The 19691-nt window shown below is 40.5% G+C and overlaps 1 protein-coding gene across 1 annotated transcript in view; it reads left to right on the top strand.

Moving 5' to 3' along the window:
• Window positions 1–19691, top strand: part of hydin (HYDIN axonemal central pair apparatus protein) — a 1560590-nt gene that overhangs the window by 480111 nt on the left and 1060788 nt on the right. The window contains exon 26 of the mRNA XM_069900939.1: window positions 4531–4650. Coding sequence (XP_069757040.1) covers window positions 4531–4650 — 120 coding nt within the window. The remainder of the gene's footprint in view (window positions 1–4530; window positions 4651–19691) is intronic.

Here is a 19691-nt window from a genome sequence, read left to right as displayed (position 1 = left end):
CCAATCTGATTGAATTTTTTGAAGAGGTGACTAGGAATGTGGATAAGGGTAGCGCAGTGGATGTTGTCTATATGGACTTCAGTAAGGCCTTCGATAAGGTACCACATGGAAGGTTAGTTAGGAAGGTGCAGTCTTTAGGTATAAATTTTGAGATAGTCAAATGGATTGAACATTGGCTGAAAGGGAGAGGCCAGAGAGTGGTAGTGTCTGTCAGGTTGGAGGCCGGTGACCAGTGGTGTGCCTCAAGGATCTGTATTGGGCCCATTGTTGTTCGTTATATACATTAATGATCTAGATGATGGGGTGGTGAATTGGATTAGTAAATATGCAGACGATACTAAGATAGGTGGAATAGTGAATAATGAAGAAGGTTTTCAAGGATTGCAGAGGGATTTGGGCTGCTTAGAAAAGTGGGCTGAAAAATGGCAGATGGAATTTAATGCTGATAAGTGTGAGGTGCTTCATTTTGGTAAGAAGAATCAGAATAGGACATACGTGGTAAATGGGAGAGCATTGATGAATACAGAAGAGCAGAAAGATTTAGGAGTAACGGTACATCGTTCCCTGAAGGTAGAAACTCACGTGAATAGGGTGGTGAAGAAGGCTTTTAGTATGCTGGCCTTTATCAATCATTGCATGGAATATAGGAATTGGGAGGTGATGTTGAGATTGTATAAGACGTTGGTGCAGCCTAATTTGGAGTTCTGTGTGCAGTTCTGGTTGCCTAATTATAGGAAGGATATAAACAGAGTGGAGAGAGTGCAGAGAAGGTTTACCAGAATGTTACCTGGTTTTAAGCATCTAGAGTATAGGGAGAGATTGGACAGATTAGGTCTTTATTCTTTGGAGTGTAGAAGGTTGAGAGGGGATTTGATAGAAGTATTTAAGATTATGAAAGGGATAGACAGAGTGGATGTGGATAGACTATTTCTGTTAAGAGGAGGAAAGATTAAAACAAGAAGACATGAGTTAAGAATTAAGGGGCAGAGGTTTAGAGGTAACATGAGGGGGAACTTCTTTACTCAGAGAGTGGTAGCCGTGTGGAATGAGCTTCCGGGAGAAATAGTGGCGGCGGAGTCAATTGTATTATTTAAGAAAAGGTTGGACAGGTATATGGATGAGAAGAAGATGGAGGGTTATGGGCATTGTGCAGGGAGGTGGGACTAGAAAGGGGTGTTTGGTTCGGTGCGGACTAGAAGGGCCTAATGGCCTGTTTCCGTGCTGTAATTGTTATGTTATGTTATGTTAACTTATTATTATCTGACCCCTTCCAAGGACCAGCTGCTCCTACTAACCCTGCCCTAACGGCTGCTGCTTCCTAAGCCAGGGAGTGCTTTTTCTGCAGCAAGAGCCAGCATCCCCAATCTTATTGCCTGGTAAAAGGCTGTGTGTTTCAGCTGTGGCAAGAAAGGACATTGGGTGAACGTTTGCCGTATGAGCGGAAGTCTGCGGCTTGCACTGCTCCCGGACCCAATTCTGCCCCGAATTCACCTGAACCCACTTGCTGCGTGGCATGCAGGGAAATTTCGCTTGTATATTCTTGATGAATTGTGTGCTCTGGTGTAGTTGGGTCTGGACTTTCTGTGTCACCTTAAAAGCGTGACCTTGGAGTATTCTGGTCCCATTCCCCATAATGGTTCTAAATGAAGAGCCCCTAAAATCAGAACCCATATGCAGCTTCTCCACACTAAATATCGACGCCCACCTCCTCTCTTCCCAAATCTTCCCCCGGACTGCAAGCCCATTGCTACTAAGAACAGAAGGTACAGTGCAGCAGACCGAGAGACAAAACACCTGCTGGATGAAGGTATCATCGAACCTAGCACCAGCCCGTGGAGAGCGCGTGGTAGTGGTAAAGGGGGACCCCTCCCTTGAATTTTGGACACGGTGAATGATATTGCTCAGTATCGGGTCTATTTGAACATCGACCTGAAAGCTGCCTATTAGCAGCTACCAATCAGTTCCAAGGACTGTCCATATACAGCATTTGAGGCTAACGGTTGTCTCTATCAATTCCGGAGAGTCCCTTTCAGTATTATTAACTGGGTTTCTATCTTCCAGAGGCAGATGGACAGAATGGTGGATGAGTATGGGTTGAAGGCTACCTTCTCCTACCTCGATAATGTCACCATCTGTAGCCACACCTTGGAAGACCATGATGCCAACCTCCAGAAAAAAAAAGCCCTGAACCTCACTTATAACTCTGACAAGTGCAATGTACAGGACTAAACGTCTGGCTATCCTTGGCTACATGGTGGAGAATCGCATCATTGGCCCTGATCCCGATAGACTGCGCCCCCTGTTAGAGCTCCCCATCCCCAGGACCACAAATGCTTTGAGGAAATGCCTGGGGTTTTTCTCATACTACGCCCAGTGGATCCGTCAATATGCTGACAAGGTTTGCTCTCTCTTAAAAGCCATTAATTCCCCCCTCTCGCCTGAAGTCCAAACAGCTTTTAACTACCTCTGGAACCACATGCGGTGGATGAGAATGTAGCTTTCCAAATGGAAAGCGATGCTTCAGAGGTAGCCCTGGCTACAACCCTCAACCAGGCGGGCATTTTTTTCATGGACATTACAAGGCCATGAGTTCCAGAACATATCGGTGGAAAAGGAAGTTGAAGCCATTGTAGAAGCCATAAGGCACTGGAGACACTACCTGGCTGGTAAAAGATTTACGCTCCTCACTGACCAGCACTCAGTCGCATTCATGTTTAATAATGTCAAGAGGGGAAAAATCAAGAATGTCAAAATTGCTAGGTGGAGGATCGAGCTCTCCACCTACAATTATGGCATTGCCTATCAGCCAGGAGCCGTTAATAACCCTCCAGAGGAAGCTGGGCCTCTGCACACACCGGCCAACTGTGGTCTATGCGTCATGAGTCACCTACATGGCTCATTTTGTCAAGGCATGGAGTGCAAACTGTAATTCTAATGCTCCATAAAGATGCACCTGATCAAATCATCCAGGCCCTTCGAACGGCTCAGCGTCGATTTTAAGGGACCTCCTCCCTCCACGAATGGGAACACCTTCTTCCTCCCTGTCATTGACGAGTACACCTGCTTTCCGTTTGGCATTCCATGCCCAGACATGTCCACCTCATCAGTTATGAAGGGCCTAGACTCCATTTTCACTCTGTCGGGTATCCGACAAAAGTATATTCATAGTGACCGGGGCTCATCCTTTATGAGTGACGAGCTGTGTCAGTGCCTGCTGGTGATGGGCATCACATCCAGCAGGACTACTAGATACAACCCCTAGGGGAACGGGCTGGTTGAAAAAGAGAACACCATGATCTGGAAGGCTGTCAAACTTGTCCTGAAGCAAAAGGCTCACACTGGCAGAACGCCCTCCACATGGTGCTCCACTCCATCCGGTTGCTACCATGTACTGTGACAATCGCTACTCCTCATGAGCTCCTATTCACTTTTCATAGGTCGGCATTGGGAATTATTCTCCCAGTCTGGCTGACCATTCCTTGTCTGGTCCTTCTTAGGAAACATATGAGGAGAAGCAAGAATGACCCCCTGGTGGAAAGGGTGAAACTGCTCCACACCAATCCCACCTATTATTCCCACTCCATGTACACCTACATGGAGTACCTAGATGGCAGAGAGGACACCATCTCCATCAGTGACCTGGCACCCACCAGAACAGAGAGTCTATCCCCTCAGGTGCCCTGTGAGCCATGAAGCTCATTCTCACCACCCCCAGTCAGGGCCTCAGGGGAATCTGGTTCAGGAGGAAGGTGCATCCCCCTCCATCATCAAGCCGGAGACCCAACCTGCCTCTCTTCTCTCATAAGGAGGCCAAGAGACTCAAAGAGTCCAAGGTGCTAAAGTGCACCACCAGGATCTCCAGACCCCCGGTCCGCTTAAACTTGTAGATTTGCAAATAACTGTATTTTTTTAACCACTTGTTTTGAACCATTGTTCTCTGACTTCATTTACAGACTCTAAATTCTACAGGAAGGGGTGAATGCAGTGAACTGGGATTCACTGGTAGTGTGTTGTGCTGATGGCTGGTTCCACCCCCATCTGCCCATATATAAACCCAGAAGCCTTCTGAAGACTACTGTTGAACTCTACCCTTAGTTATAAGGCAATAAAAGCATTTGTTGACCCTCCAGTCATGAGAGCTTTTATTCACGCTACAGAGATATGGCATGTGCTTGGTAGGACCTAAAGAGTGGGATTTGGGTGTCTACTTGCTTCCTACCAGAGGTGTCTGAAGCTTCAACTTTTCCTGGTAATGAAGTTTATGTAAGGGTTGTAAAGAGTACCTGGGGATGAAGTACTGCAATTGGAAAGTTGTACATTAACAAGAAACTAAGGATAAAAATATTAAGCTAAGTTTCATTGTAAAACAATGAATACTTTTCTCAGCCCTGGGTATTGTGGTGATTACAGGAGAGCAATAGACTCATGGCAGGGGTAGGAGATAGTTGTCTTCAAACTGAGAACCCTTGTAGTTTCAGTCTTTATTTTGCAATATTCTGGCAGAATATAAAACAGTGCTCTATTCAACAGGAGAGTTTGTCCAATCTGGTTGATTCAGAGAGGCTGCCTGACGACCAGTCTGAAGACAGCAAGTGTCTTCCCTGCAGCTGTAACCAAGAGCAGAACGATGCCACGTTAGGTGTAGAGCAGGTAAGAAATGGATATGTTATATGCATTAAGTATAGGTAATTACCAAGAAATGGCAGCATAGAAGCAGATCATTCATTACATCCAAGGTACGTGTGCTGTAACTCAACCTGCATTATTTTCTCTCAGCATATCCTTATACTTTTGTTGCTGTGTACTTGAAAACCTATCTTACACATGTGTGTGGTGGCATGCGCGCACACATCCATCCCATTCCTTTGTTTTCTGCAAACTCTAAAGCTATTGTTTTTGAAATCCAGAACCTTGTTTGTCTTATTTACATACAAAGGAGTTTACCACCATATTTTGAGGCCATGTTAGACATGCCCATCACACATATTGTACAAACTCATATTTTCACCCATTATAATGCTGAAAGAGTCAAAGGAGGCTGGCATGCTGCTCCTGCTTCTTCCCACTGCCCTCCCTCCATCTTGCTCTCAGCCTTGTTATCATTCACCTACATCTCTGCATTTGTGTTTCTGTCTTTTCTGAATAAAAAGCTTTTTATTTTACATATACCTGCACACCACCTGCACATGTTTCATTGTTTTGCTCAGCTTGTCATCACTGTTATCTTAATTCTAGGCTTCCCAGAATTGCATCCCAAACAACCTAATGGACATGAAAATAGATGATTTGACAGTTCCCTGGAGTTAATGTTGTTTCTTGTCCAAAGAGCAGTAATAACTTTCTTGCACCAAATGGGTTGGTTGGACCTGGAGCTGTATGTGAATGAGCACAGGAATCAGAAGCTGGAGTGGACCACCCAGCACCTCAAGCTGCTCCACCATTTAGACCATTAGATATCGGAGCAGAAATATGCTACTCAGTGAGTCTTCCCCATCATTCAATCATAAGCTGATCCATTTTCCCAGTCAGCCGCACTCCCCGGCCTTCTTCCCATATCCTTTGATGCCCTGACTAAACAAGAACCTGTCAATCTCTGCCTTAAATGCTACCAATTACCTGGCATCCACAATTGCCTGTGGCATCAAATTTAACAGTTTACCATCCTTTGGCTGAAGAAATTCCTATGCACGTCTGTTAAAAACAGATGCCCTTCAACCTGATGCCCTCTTGTCCTAGACTCTTCGAGTAATAAAGATATGCCAGTTATTGAACTTACCCTGAGCTGTATGAGTAATAAGGATGTCCCAGTTATTGAACTTACCCTGAGCTGTATGAGTAATAAGGATGTCCCAGTGATTGAACTTTCCCTGAGCTGTATGAGTAAAAAGGATGTCCCATTTATTGAACTTATCCTGAGCTGTATGAGTAATAAGGATATCCCAGTTATTGAACTTATCCTGAGCTGTATGAGTAATAAGGATGTCCCAGTTATTGAACTTATCCTGAGCTGTATGAGTAATAAGGATGTCCCAGTTATTGAAATTATCCTGAGCTGTATGAGTAATAAGGATGTCCCATTTATTGAACTTATCCTGAGCTCTATGAGTAATACGGATGTCCCAGTTATTGAACTTATGCTGAGCTGTATGAGTAATAAGGATGTCCCAGTTATTGAACTTATCCTGAGCTGTATGAGTAATAAGGATGTCCCAGTTATTGAACTTACCCTGAGCTGTATGAGTAATAAGGATGTCCCAGTTATTGAACTTATCCTGAGCTGTATGAGTAATAAGGATGTCCCAGTTATTGAACTTATCCTGAGCTGTATGAGTAATAAGGATGTCCCAGTTACTGAACTTATCCTGAGCTGTATGAGTAATAAGATTGTCGCAGTTATTGAACTTACCCTGAGCTGTATGAGTAATAAGGATGTCCCAGTTATTAAACTTATCCTGAGCTGTATGAGTAATAAGGATGTCCCAGTTATTGAACTTACCCTGAGCTGTATGAGTAATAAGAATATGCCAGTTATTGAACTTACCCTGAGCTGTATTAGTAATAAGGATGTCCCAGTTATTGAACTTACCCTGAGCTGTATGAGTAATAAGGATGTCCCAGTTATTGAACTTATCCTGAGCTGTATGAGTAATAAGGATGTCCCAGTTATTGAACTTATCCTGATCTGTATGAGTAATAAGGATGTCCCAGTTATTGAACTTATCCTGAGCTGTATGAGTAATAAGGATGTCCCAGTTATTGAACTTATCCTGAGCTGTATGAGTAATAACGATGTCCCAGTTATTGAACTTATCCTGAGCTGTATGAGTAATAAGGATGTGGCAGTTATTGAACATACCCTGAGCTGTATGAGTAATAAGGATGTCCCATTTATTGAACTTATCCTGAGCTGTATGAGTAATAAGTATGTGCCAGTTATTGAACTTACCCTGAGCTGTATGAGTAATAAGGATGTGCCAGTGATTGAACTTACCCTGAGCTGTATGAGTAATAAGGATGTCCCAGTTATTGAACTGACCCTAAGCTGTATGAGTAATAAGGATGTCCCAGTTATTGAACTTACCCTGAGCTGTATGAGTAATAAGGATGTCCCATTTATTTAACTTATCCGGAGCTGTATGAGTAATAAGTATGTGCCAGTTATTGAACTTACCCTGAGCTGTATGAGTAATAAGGATGTGCCAGTTATTGAACTTACCCCGAGCTGTATGAGTAATAAGGATGTCCCAGTTATTGAACTTACCCTGAGCTGTATGAGTAATAAGGTTGTCCCAGTTATTGAACTTACCCTGAGCTGTATGAGTAATAAGGATGTCCCATTTATTGAACTTACCCTGAGCTGTATGAGTAATAAGATTGTCCCAGTTATTGAACTTACCCTGAGCTGTATGAGTAATAAGGATGTGCCAGTTATTGAACTTACCCTGAGCTGTATGAGTAATAAGGATGTGCCAGTTATTGAACTTACCCTGAGCTGTATGAGTAATAAGGTTGTCCAAGTTATTGAACTTACCCTGAGCTGTATGAGTAATAAGGATGTGCCATTTATTGAACTTACCCTGAGCTGTATGAGTAATAAGGATGTGCCAGTTATTGAACTTACCCTGAGCTGTATGAGTAATAAGGTTGTCCAAGTTATTGAACTTACCCTGAGCTGTATGAGTAATAAGGATGTCCCAGTTATTGAACTTACCCTGATCTGTATGAGTAATAAGGATGTCCCAGTGATTGAACTTACCCTGAGCTCTATGAGTAATAAGGATGTGCCAGTGATTGAACTTACCCTGAGCTGTATGAGTAATAAGGATGTCCCAGTTATTGAAATGACCATAAGCTGTATGAGTAATAAGGATGTCCCAGTTATTGAACTTACCCTGAGCTGTATGAGTAATAAGGATGTCCCATTTATTGAACTTATCCTGAGCTGTATGAGTAATATGTATGTCCAGTTATTGAACTTACCCTGAGCTGTATGAGTAATGAGGATGTGCCAGTTATTGAACTTACCCTGAACTGTATGAGTAATAAGGATGTCCCAGTAATTGAACTTACCCTGAGCTGTATGAGTAATAAGGTTGTCCCAGTTATTGAACTTACCCTGAGCTGTATGAGTAATAAGGATGTGCCATTTATTGAACTTACCCTGAGCTGTATGAGTAATAAGATTGTCCCAGTTATTGAAATTACCCTGAGCTGTATGAGTAATAAGAATGTGCCAGTTATTGAACTTACCCTGAGCTTTATGAGTAATAAGGATGTGCCAGTTATTGAACTTACCCTGAGCTGTATGAGTAATAAGGTTGTCCAAGTTATTGAACTTACCCTGAGCTGTATGAGTAATAAGGATGTGCCATTTATTGAACTTACCCTGAGCTGTATGAGTAATAAGATTGTCCCAGTTATTGAACTTACCCTGAGCTGTATGAGTAATAAGGATGTCCCAGTTATTGAACTTACCCTGAGCTGTATGAGTAATAAGGATGTGCCAGTTATTGAACTTACCCTGAGCTGTATGAGTAATAAGGATGTCCCAGTTATTGAACTTACCCTGAGCTGTATGAGTAATAAGGATGTGCCATTTATTGAACATACCCTGAGCTGTATGAGTAATAAGATTGTCCCAGTTATTGAACTTACCCTGAGCTGTATGAGTAATAAGTATGTCCCAGTTATTGAACTTACCCTGAGCTGTATGAGTAATAAGGATGTCCCAGTTATTGAACTTACCCTGAGCTGTATGAGTAATAAGGATGTGCCAGTTATTGAACATACCCTGAGCTGCATGAGTAATAAGGATGTGCCAGTTATTGAACTTACCCTGAGCTGTATGAGTAATAAGGATGTCCCAATTATTGAACTTACCCTGAGCTCTATGAGTTATAAGGATGTCCCAATTATTGAACTTTCCATAAGCTGTATGAGAAATAAGGATGTCCCAGTTATTGAACTTACCCTGAGCTGTATGAGTAATAAGGATGTCCCAGTTATTGAACTTATCCTGAGCTGTATGAGTAATAACGATGTCCCATTTATTGAACTTATCCTGAGCTGTATGAGTAATAATGATGTCCCAGTTATTGAACTTACCCTGAGCTGTATGAGTAATAAGGATGTCCCAGTTATTGAACTTATCCTGAGCTGTATGAGTAATAAGGATGTCCCAGTTATTGAATTTACCCTGAGCTGTATGAGTAATAAGGATGTGCCAGTTATTGAACTTACCCTGAGCTGTATGAGTAATAAGGATGTCCCAATTATTGAACTTTTCCTGAGCTGTATGAGTAATAAGGATGTCCCAGTTATTGAACTTACCCTGAGCTGTATGAGTAATAAGGTTGTCCCAGTTATTGAACTTACCCTGAGCTGTATGAGTAATAAGGATGTGCCATTTATTGAACTTACCCTGAGCTGTATGAGTAATAAGATTGTCCCAGTTATTGAACTTACCCTGAGCTGTATGAGTAATAAGTATGTCCCAATTATTGAACTTACCCTGAGCTCTATGAGTAATAAGGATGTCCCAATTATTGAACTTTCCATAAGCTGTATTAGTAATAAGGATGTCCCAGTTATTGAACTTACCCTGATCTGTATGAGTAATAAGGATGTCCCAGTTATTGAACTTATCCTGAGCTGTATGAGTAATAAGGATGTCCCATTTATTGAACTTATCCTGAGCTGTATGAGTAATAAGGATGTCCCAGTTATTGAACTTACCCTGAGCTGTATGAGTAATAAGGATGTCCCAGTTATTGAACTTATCCTGAGCTGTATGAGTAATAAGGATGTACCAGTTATTGAACTTACCCTGAGCTGTATGAGTAATAAGGATGTGCCAGTTATTGAACTGACCCTGAGCTGTATGAGTAATAAGGATGTGCCAGTTATTGAAATATCCTGAGCTGTATGAGTAACAAGGATGTGCCAGTTATTGAACTTACCCTGAGCTGTATGAGTAATAAGATTGTCCTAGTTATTGAACTTACCCTGAGCTGTATGAGTAATAAGGATGTCCCAGTTATTGAACTTAGCCTGAGCTGTATGAGTAATAATGATGTGCCAGTTATTGAACTTACCCTGAGCTGTATGAGTAATAAGGATGTGCCAGTTATTGAACTTACCCTGAGCTGTATGAGTAATAAGGATGTGCCAGTTATTGAACTTACCTTGAGCTGTATGAGTAATAAGGATGTGCCAGTTATTGAACTTACCCTGAGCTGTATGAGTAATAAGGATGTGCCAGTTATTGAACTTACCCTGAGCTGTATGAGTAATAAGGATGTCCCAGTTATTGAACTTACCCTGAGCTGTATGAGTAATAAGTATGTGCCAGTTATTGAACTTACCCTGAGCTGTATGAGTAATAAGGATGTGCCAGTTATTGAACTTACCCTGAACTGTATGAGTAATAAGGATGTCCCAGTTATTGAACTTACCCAGAGCTGTATGAGTAATAAGGATGTCCCAGTTATTGAACTTACCCTGAGCTGTATGAGTAATAAGGATGTCCCAGTTATTGAACTTACCCTGAGCTGTATGAGTAATAAGGATGTCCAAGTTATTAAACTTAACTTGAGCTGTATGAGTGATAAGGATGTGCCATTTATTGAATTTACCCTGAGCTGTATGAGTAATAAGGATGTGCCAGTTATTGAACTTACCCTGAGCTGTATGAGTAATAAGAATGTGCCAGTTATTGAACTTACCCTGAACTGTATGAGTAATAAGGATGTCCCAGTTATTGAACTTACCCAGAGCTGTATGAGTAATAAGGATGTCCCAGTTATTGAACTTACCCTGAGCTGTATGAGTAATAAGGATGTCCCAGTTATTGAACTTACCCTGAGCTGTATGAGTAATAAGGATGTCCAAGTTATTAAACTTAACTTGAGCTGTATGAGTGATAAGGATGTGCCAGTTATTGAATTTACCCTGAGCTGCATGAGTAATAAGGATGTGCCAGTTATTGAACTTACCCTGAGCTGTATGAGTAATAAGAATGTGCCAGTTATTGAACTTACCCTGAGCTGTATGAGTAATAAGGATGTCCCAGTTATTGAACTTACCTTGAGCTGTATGAGTAATAAGGATGTCCCAGTCATTGAACTTACCCTGAGCTGTATGAGTAATAAGGATGTGCCAGTTATTGAACTTACCCTGAGCTGTATGAATAATAAGGATGTCCCAATTATTAAACTTACCTTGAGTTGTATGAGTAATAAGAATGTCCCAGTGATTGAACTTACCCTGAGCTGTATGAGTAATAAGGATGTCCCAGTTATTGAACTTACCCTGAGCTGTATGAGTAATAAGGATGTCCCAGTGATTGAACTTACCCTGAGCTGTATGAGTAATAAGGATGTCCCAGTTATTGAACTTTCCCTCAGCTGTATGAGTAATAAGGATGTCCCAGTTATTGAAGTTACCCTGAGCTGTATGATTAAGAAGGATGTCCCAGTTATTTAACTTACCCTGAGCTGTATGTGTAATAAGGATGTCCCAGTGATTGAACTTACCCTGAGCTGTATGAGTAATAAGGATGTCCCAGTGATTGAACTTTCCCTGAGCTGTATGAGTAATAAGTATGTCCCAGTTATTGAACTTTCCCTGAGCTGTATGAGTAATAAGGATGTCCCAGTTATTGAACTTACCCTGAGCTGTATGAGTAATAAGGATGTCCCACTTTTTGAACTTACCCTGAGCTGTATGAGTAATAAGAATGTCCCAGTGATTGAACTTACCCTGAGCTGTATGAGTAATAAGGATGTCCCAGTTATTGAACTTACCCTGAGCTGTATGAGTAATAAGGATGTCCCAGTTATTGAACTTACCCTGAGCTGTCTGAGTAATAAGGATGTCCCAGTTATTGAACTTACCCAGAGCTGTATGAGTAATAAGGATGTCCCAGTTATTGAACTTACCCTGAGCTGTATGAGTAATAAGGATTCCCAGTTATTGAACTTACCCTGAGCTGTATGAGTAATAAGGATGTCCAAGTTATTAAACTTAACTTGAGCTGTATGAGTGATAAGGATGTCCCAATTATTGAACTTACATTGAGCTGTATCAGTAATAAGGATGTCCCAGTGATTGAACTTACCCTGAGCTGTATGAGTAATAAGGATGTCCCAATTATTGAACTTACCTTGAGCTGTATGAGTAATAAGGATGTCCCAATTATTGAACTTACCTTGAGCTGTATGAGTAATAAGGATGTCCCAGTGATTGAACTTACCCTGAGCTGTATGAGTAATAAGAATGTCCCAATTATTGAACTTACCTTGAGCTGTATGAGTAATAAGGATGTCCCAGTGATTGAACTTACCCGGAGCTGTATGAGTAATAAGGATGTCCCAATTATTGAACTTACCTTGAGCTGTATGAGTATTAAGAATGTCCCAGTGATTGAACTTACCCTGAGCTGTATGAGTAATAAGGATGTCCCAATTATTGAACTTACCTTGAGCTGTATGAGTAATAAAGATGTCCCAATTATTGAACTTACCCTGAGCTGTATGAGTAATAAAGATGTGCCAGTTATTGAACTGACCCTGAGCTGTTTGAGTAATAAGGATGTGCCAGTTATTGAACTTACCCTCAGCTGTATGAGTAATAAGGATATGCCAGTTATTGAACTTACCCTGAGCTGTATGAGTAATAAGGATGTGCCAGTTATTGAACTTACCCTGAGCTGTATGAGTAATAAGGATGTGCCAGTTATTGAACTTACGCTGAGCTGTATGAGTAATAAGGATGTGCCAGTTATTGAACTTACCCTGAGCTGTATGAGTAATAAGTATGTGCCAGTTATTGAACTTACCCTGAGCTGTATGAGTAATAAGGATGTCCCAGTTATTGAACTTACCTTGAGCTGTATGAGTAATAAGGATGTCCCAGTCATTGAGCTTACCCTGAGCTGTATGAGTAATAAGGATGTGCCAGTTATTGAACTTACCCTGAGCTGTATGAGTAATAAGGATGTCCCAATTATTGAACTTACCTTGAGTTGTATGAGTAATAAGGATGTGCCAGTTATTGAACTTACCCTGAGCTGTATGAGTAATAAGGATGTCCCAGTTATTGAACTTACCTTGAGCTGTATGAGTAATAAGGATGTCCTAGTTATTGAACTTACCCTGAGCTGTGTGACTAATAAGGATGTCCCAGTTATTGAACTTACCCTGAGCTGTATGAGTAATAAGGATGTCCCAGTTATTGAACTTATTCTGAGCTGTATGAGTAATAAGGATGTCCCAGTTATTGAACTTACCCTGAGCTGTATGAGTAATAAGGATGTCCCAGTTATTGAACTTACCCTGAGCTGTATGAGTAATAAGGATATCTCAGTTATTGAACTTACCCTGAGCTGTATGAGTAATAAGGATGTCCCAGTTATTGAACTTACCCTGAGCTGTATGAGTTATAAGGATATCTCAGTTATTGAACTTACCCTGAGCTGTATGAGTAATAAGGATGTCCCAGTTATTGAACTTACCCTGAGCTGTATGAGTAATAAGGATTTCCCAGTTATTGAACTTACCCTGAGCTGTATGAGTAATAAGGATGTCCCAGTTATTGAACTTACCCTGAGCTGTATGAGTAATAAGGATGTGCCAGTTATTGAACTTACCCTGAGCTGTATGAGTAATAAGGATGTCCCTATTATTGAACTTACCTTGAGCTGTATCAGTAATAAGGATGTCCCAGTGATTGAACTTACCCTGTGCTGTATGATTAATAAGGATGTCCCAATTATTAAGCTTACCTTGAGCTGTATGAGTAATAAGGATGTCCCAATTATTGAACTTACCTTGAGCTGTATGAGTAATAAGTATGTCCCAGTGATTGAACTTACCCTGAGCTGTATGAGTAATAAGGATGTCCCAATTATTGAACTTACCTTGAGCTGTATGAGTAATAAGGATGTCCCAGTGATTGAACTTACCCTGAGCTGTATGAGTAATAAGGATGTCCCAATTATTGAACTTACCTTGAGCTGTATGAGTAATAAAGATGTCCCAATTATTGAACTTACCCTGAGCTGTATGAGTAATAAAGATGTGCCAGTTATTGAACTGACCCTGAGCTGTTTGAGTAATAAGGATGTGCCAGTTATTGAACTTACCCTCAGCTGTATGAGTAATAAGGATATGCCAGTTATTGAACTTACCCTGAGCTGTATGAGTAATAAGGATGTGCCAGTTATTGAACTTACCCTGAGCTGCATGAGTAATAAGGATGTGCCAGTTATTGAACTTACGCTGAGCTGTATGAGTAATAAGGATGTGCCAGTTATTGAACTTACCCTGAGCTGTATGAGTAATAAGTATGTGCCAGTTATTGAACTTACCCTGAGCTGTATGAGTAATAAGGATGTCCCAGTTATTGAACTTACCTTGAGCTGTATGAGTAATAAGGATGTCCCAGTCATTGAGCTTACCCTGAGCTGTATGAGTAATAAGGATGTGCCAGTTATTGAACTTACCCTGAGCTGTATGAGTAATAAGGATGTCCCAATTATTGAACTTACCTTGAGTTGTATGAGTAATAAGGATGTGCCAGTTATTGAACTTACCCTGAGCTGTATGAGTAATAAGGATGTCCCAGTTATTGAACTTACCTTGAGCTGTATGAGTAATAAGGATGTCCTAGTTATTGAACTTACCCTGAGCTGTGTGACTAATAAGGATGTCCCAGTTATTGAACTTACCCTGAGCTGTATGAGTAATAAGGATGTCCCAGTTATTGAACTTATTCTGAGCTGTATGAGTAATAAGGATGTCCCAGTTATTGAACTTACCCTGAGCTGTATGAGTAATAAGGATGTCCCAGTTATTGAACTTACCCTGAGCTGTATGAGTAATAAGGATATCTCAGTTATTGAACTTACCCTGAGCTGTATGATTAATAAGGATGTCCCAGTTATTGAACTTACCCTGAGCTGTATGAGTTATAAGGATATCTCAGTTATTGAACTTACCCTGAGCTGTATGAGTAATAAGGATGTCCCAGTTATTGAACTTACCCTGAGCTGTATGAGTAATAAGGATTTCCCAGTTATTGAACTTACCCTGAGCTGTATGAGTAATAAGGATGTCCCAGTTATTGAACTTACCCTGAGCTGTATGAGTAATAAGGATGTCCAAGTTATTGAACTTAACTTGAGCTGTATGAGTGATAAGGATGTCCCTATTATTGAACTTACCTTGAGCTGTATCAGTAATAAGGATGTCCCAGTGATTGAACTTACCCTGTGCTGTATGATTAATAAGGATGTCCCAAATATTAAGCTTACCTTGAGCTGTATGAGTAATAAGGATGTCCCAATTATTGAACTTACCTTGAGCTGTATGAGTAATAAGTATGTCCCAGTGATTGAACTTACCCTGAGCTGTATGAGTAATAAGGATGTCCCAATTATTGAACTTACCTTGAGCTGTATGAGTAATAAGGATGTCCCAGTGATTGAACTTACCCTGAGCTGTATTAGTAATAAGGATGTCCCAATTATTGAACTTACCTTGAGCTGTATGAGTAATAAGGATGTCCCAGTGATTGAACTTACCCTGAGCTGTGTGAATAATAAGGATGTCCCAATTATTGAACTTACCTTGAGCTGTATGAGTAATAAAGATGTCCCAATTATTGAACTTACCCTGAGCTCTATGAGTAATAAAGATGTGCCAGTTATTGAACTGACCCTGAGCTGTTTGAGTAATAAGGATGTGCCAGTTATTGAACTTACCCTCAGCTGTATGAGTAATAAGGATATGCCAGTTATTGAACTTACCCTGAGCTGTATGAGTAATAAGGATGTGCCAGTTAATGAACTTACCCTGAGCTGTATGAGTAATAAGGATGTGCCAGTTATTGAACTTACCCTGAGCTGTATGAGTAATAAGGATGTGCCAGTTATTGAACTTACCCTGAGCTGTATGAGTAATAAGGATGTCCCAGTTATTGAACTTACCTTGAGCTGTATGAGTAATAAGGATGTCCCAGTCATTGAACTTACCCTGAGCTGTATGAGTAATAAGGATGTGCCAGTTATTGAACTTACCCTGAGCTGTATGAGTAATAAGGATGTCCCAATTATTGAACTTAGCTTGAGTTGTATGAGTAATAAGAATGTCCCAGTGATTGAACTTACCTTGAGCTGTATGAGTAATAATGATGTCCCAGTGATTGAACCTACCTTGAGCTGTATGAGTAATAAGGATGTCCCACTGATTAAACTTATCCTGAGCTGTATGAGTAATAAGGATGTCCCAGTTATTGAACATACCCTGAGCTGTATGAGTAATAAGGATGTCCAAGTTATTGAACTTAACTTGAGCTGTATGAGTAATAAGGATGTCCTAGTTATTGAACTTACCCTGAGCTGTATGACTAATAAGGATGTCCCAGTTATTGAACTTACCCTGAGCTGTATGAGTAATAAGGATGTCCCAGTTATTGAACTTACCCTGAGCTGTATGAGTGATAAGGATGTCCCAGTTATTGAACTTACCCTGAGCTGTATGAGTAATAAGGATGTCCCAGTTATTGAACTTACCCTGAGCTGTATGAGTAATAAGGATGTCCCAGTTATTGAACTTACCCTGAGCTGTATGAGTAATAAGGATGTCCCAGTTATTGAACTTACCCTGAGCTGTAAGAGTAATAAGGATGTCCCAGTTATTTAACTTACCCTGAGCTGTATCAGTAATAAGGATGTCCCAGTGATTGAACTTACCCTGAGCTGTATGAGTAATAAGGATATCCCAGTTATTGAACTTACCCTGAGCTGTATGAGTAATAAGGATGTCCCAGTTATTGAACTTACCCTGAGCTGTATGAGTAATAAGGATGTCCCAGTTATTGAACTTACCCTGAGCTGTATGAGTAATAAGGATGTCCAAGTTATTGAACTTAACTTGAGCTGTATGAGTGATAAGGATGTCCCAATTATTGAACTTACCTTGAGCTGTATCAGTAATAAGGATGTCCCAGTTATTGAACTTACCCTGAGCTGTATGAGTAATAAGGATGTCCCAGTTATTGAACTTATCCTGAGCTGTATGAGTAATAAGGATGTCCCAGTTACTGAACTTATCCTGAGCTGTATGAGTAATAAGATTGTCGCAGTTATTGAACTTACCCTGAGCTGTATGAGTAATAAGGATGTCCCAGTTATTAAACTTATCCTGAGCTGTATGAGTAATAAGGATGTCCCAGTTATTGAACTTACCCTGAGCTGTATGAGTAATAAGTATGTGCCAGTTATTGAACTTACCCTGAGCTGTATGAGTAATAAGGATGTCCCAGTTATTGAACTTACCTTGAGCTGTATGAGTAATAAGGATGTCCCAGTCATTGAGCTTACCCTGAGCTGTATGAGTAATAAGGATGTGCCAGTTATTGAACTTACCCTGAGCTGTATGAGTAATAAGGATGTCCCAATTATTGAACTTACCTTGAGTTGTATGAGTAATAAGGATGTGCCAGTTATTGAACTTACCCTGAGCTGTATGAGTAATAAGGATGTCCCAGTTATTGAACTTACCTTGAGCTGTATGAGTAATAAGGATGTCCTAGTTATTGAACTTACCCTGAGCTGTGTGACTAATAAGGATGTCCCAGTTATTGAACTTACCCTGAGCTGTATGAGTAATAAGGATGTCCCAGTTATTGAACTTATTCTGAGCTGTATGAGTAATAAGGATGTCCCAGTTATTGAACTTACCCTGAGCTGTATGAGTAATAAGGATGTCCCAGTTATTGAACTTACCCTGAGCTGTATGAGTAATAAGGATATCTCAGTTATTGAACTTACCCTGAGCTGTATGATTAATAAGGATGTCCCAGTTATTGAACTTACCCTGAGCTGTATGAGTTATAAGGATATCTCAGTTATTGAACTTACCCTGAGCTGTATGAGTAATAAGGATGTCCCAGTTATTGAACTTACCCTGAGCTGTATGAGTAATAAGGATTTCCCAGTTATTGAACTTACCCTGAGCTGTATGAGTAATAAGGATGTCCCAGTTATTGAACTTACCCTGAGCTGTATGAGTAATAAGGATGTCCAAGTTATTGAACTTAACTTGAGCTGTATGAGTGATAAGGATGTCCCTATTATTGAACTTACCTTGAGCTGTATCAGTAATAAGGATGTCCCAGTGATTGAACTTACCCTGTGCTGTATGATTAATAAGGATGTCCCAAATATTAAGCTTACCTTGAGCTGTATGAGTAATAAGGATGTCCCAATTATTGAACTTACCTTGAGCTGTATGAGTAATAAGTATGTCCCAGTGATTGAACTTACCCTGAGCTGTATGAGTAATAAGGATGTCCCAATTATTGAACTTACCTTGAGCTGTATGAGTAATAAGGATGTCCCAGTGATTGAACTTACCCTGAGCTGTATTAGTAATAAGGATGTCCCAATTATTGAACTTACCTTGAGCTGTATGAGTAATAAGGATGTCCCAGTGATTGAACTTACCCTGAGCTGTGTGAATAATAAGGATGTCCCAATTATTGAACTTACCTTGAGCTGTATGAGTAATAAAGATGTCCCAATTATTGAACTTACCCTGAGCTCTATGAGTAATAAAGATGTGCCAGTTATTGAACTGACCCTGAGCTGTTTGAGTAATAAGGATGTGCCAGTTATTGAACTTACCCTCAGCTGTATGAGTAATAAGGATATGCCAGTTATTGAACTTACCCTGAGCTGTATGAGTAATAAGGATGTCCCAGTGATTGAACTTACCTTGAGCTGTATGAGTAATAATGATGTCCCAGTGATTGAACCTACCTTGAGCTGTATGAGTAATAAGGATGTCCCACTGATTAAACTTATCCTGAGCTGTATGAGTAATAAGGATGTCCCAGTTATTGAACATACCCTGAGCTGTATGAGTAATAAGGATGTCCCAGTTATTGAACTTATCCTGAGCTGTATGAGTAATAAGGATGTCCCAGTTATTGAACTTATCCTGATCTGTATGAGTAATAAGGATGTCCCAGTTATTGAACTTATCCTGAGCTGTATGAGTAATAAGGATGTCCCAGTTATTGAACTTATCCTGAGCTGTATGAGTAATAACGATGTCCCAGTTATTGAACTTATCCTGAGCTGTATGAGTAATAAGGATGTGGCAGTTATTGAACATACCCTGAGCTGTATGAGTAATAAGGATGTCCCATTTATTGAACTTATCCTGAGCTGTATGAGTAATAAGTATGTGCCAGTTATTGAACTTACCCTGAGCTGTATGAGTAATAAGGATGTGCCAGTGATTGAACTTACCCTGAGCTGTATGAGTAATAAGGATGTCCCAGTTATTGAACTGACCCTAAGCTGTATGAGTAATAAGGATGTCCCAGTTATTGAACTTACCCTGAGCTGTATGAGTAATAAGGATGTCCCATTTATTTAACTTATCCGGAGCTGTATGAGTAATAAGTATGTGCCAGTTATTGAACTTACCCTGAGCTGTATGAGTAATAAGGATGTGCCAGTTATTGAACTTACCCCGAGCTGTATGAGTAATAAGGATGTCCCAGTTATTGAACTTACCCTGAGCTGTATGAGTAATAAGGTTGTCCCAGTTATTGAACTTACCCTGAGCTGTATGAGTAATAAGGATGTCCCATTTATTGAACTTACCCTGAGCTGTATG

Source organism: Narcine bancroftii, chromosome 10, assembly GCF_036971445.1.
Source record: "Narcine bancroftii isolate sNarBan1 chromosome 10, sNarBan1.hap1, whole genome shotgun sequence".
Lineage (NCBI taxonomy): Eukaryota > Metazoa > Chordata > Chondrichthyes > Torpediniformes > Narcinidae > Narcine > Narcine bancroftii.
Note: the sequence above shows the minus strand (reverse complement) of the source record. Positions and strands in the feature narration are given on the sequence as shown.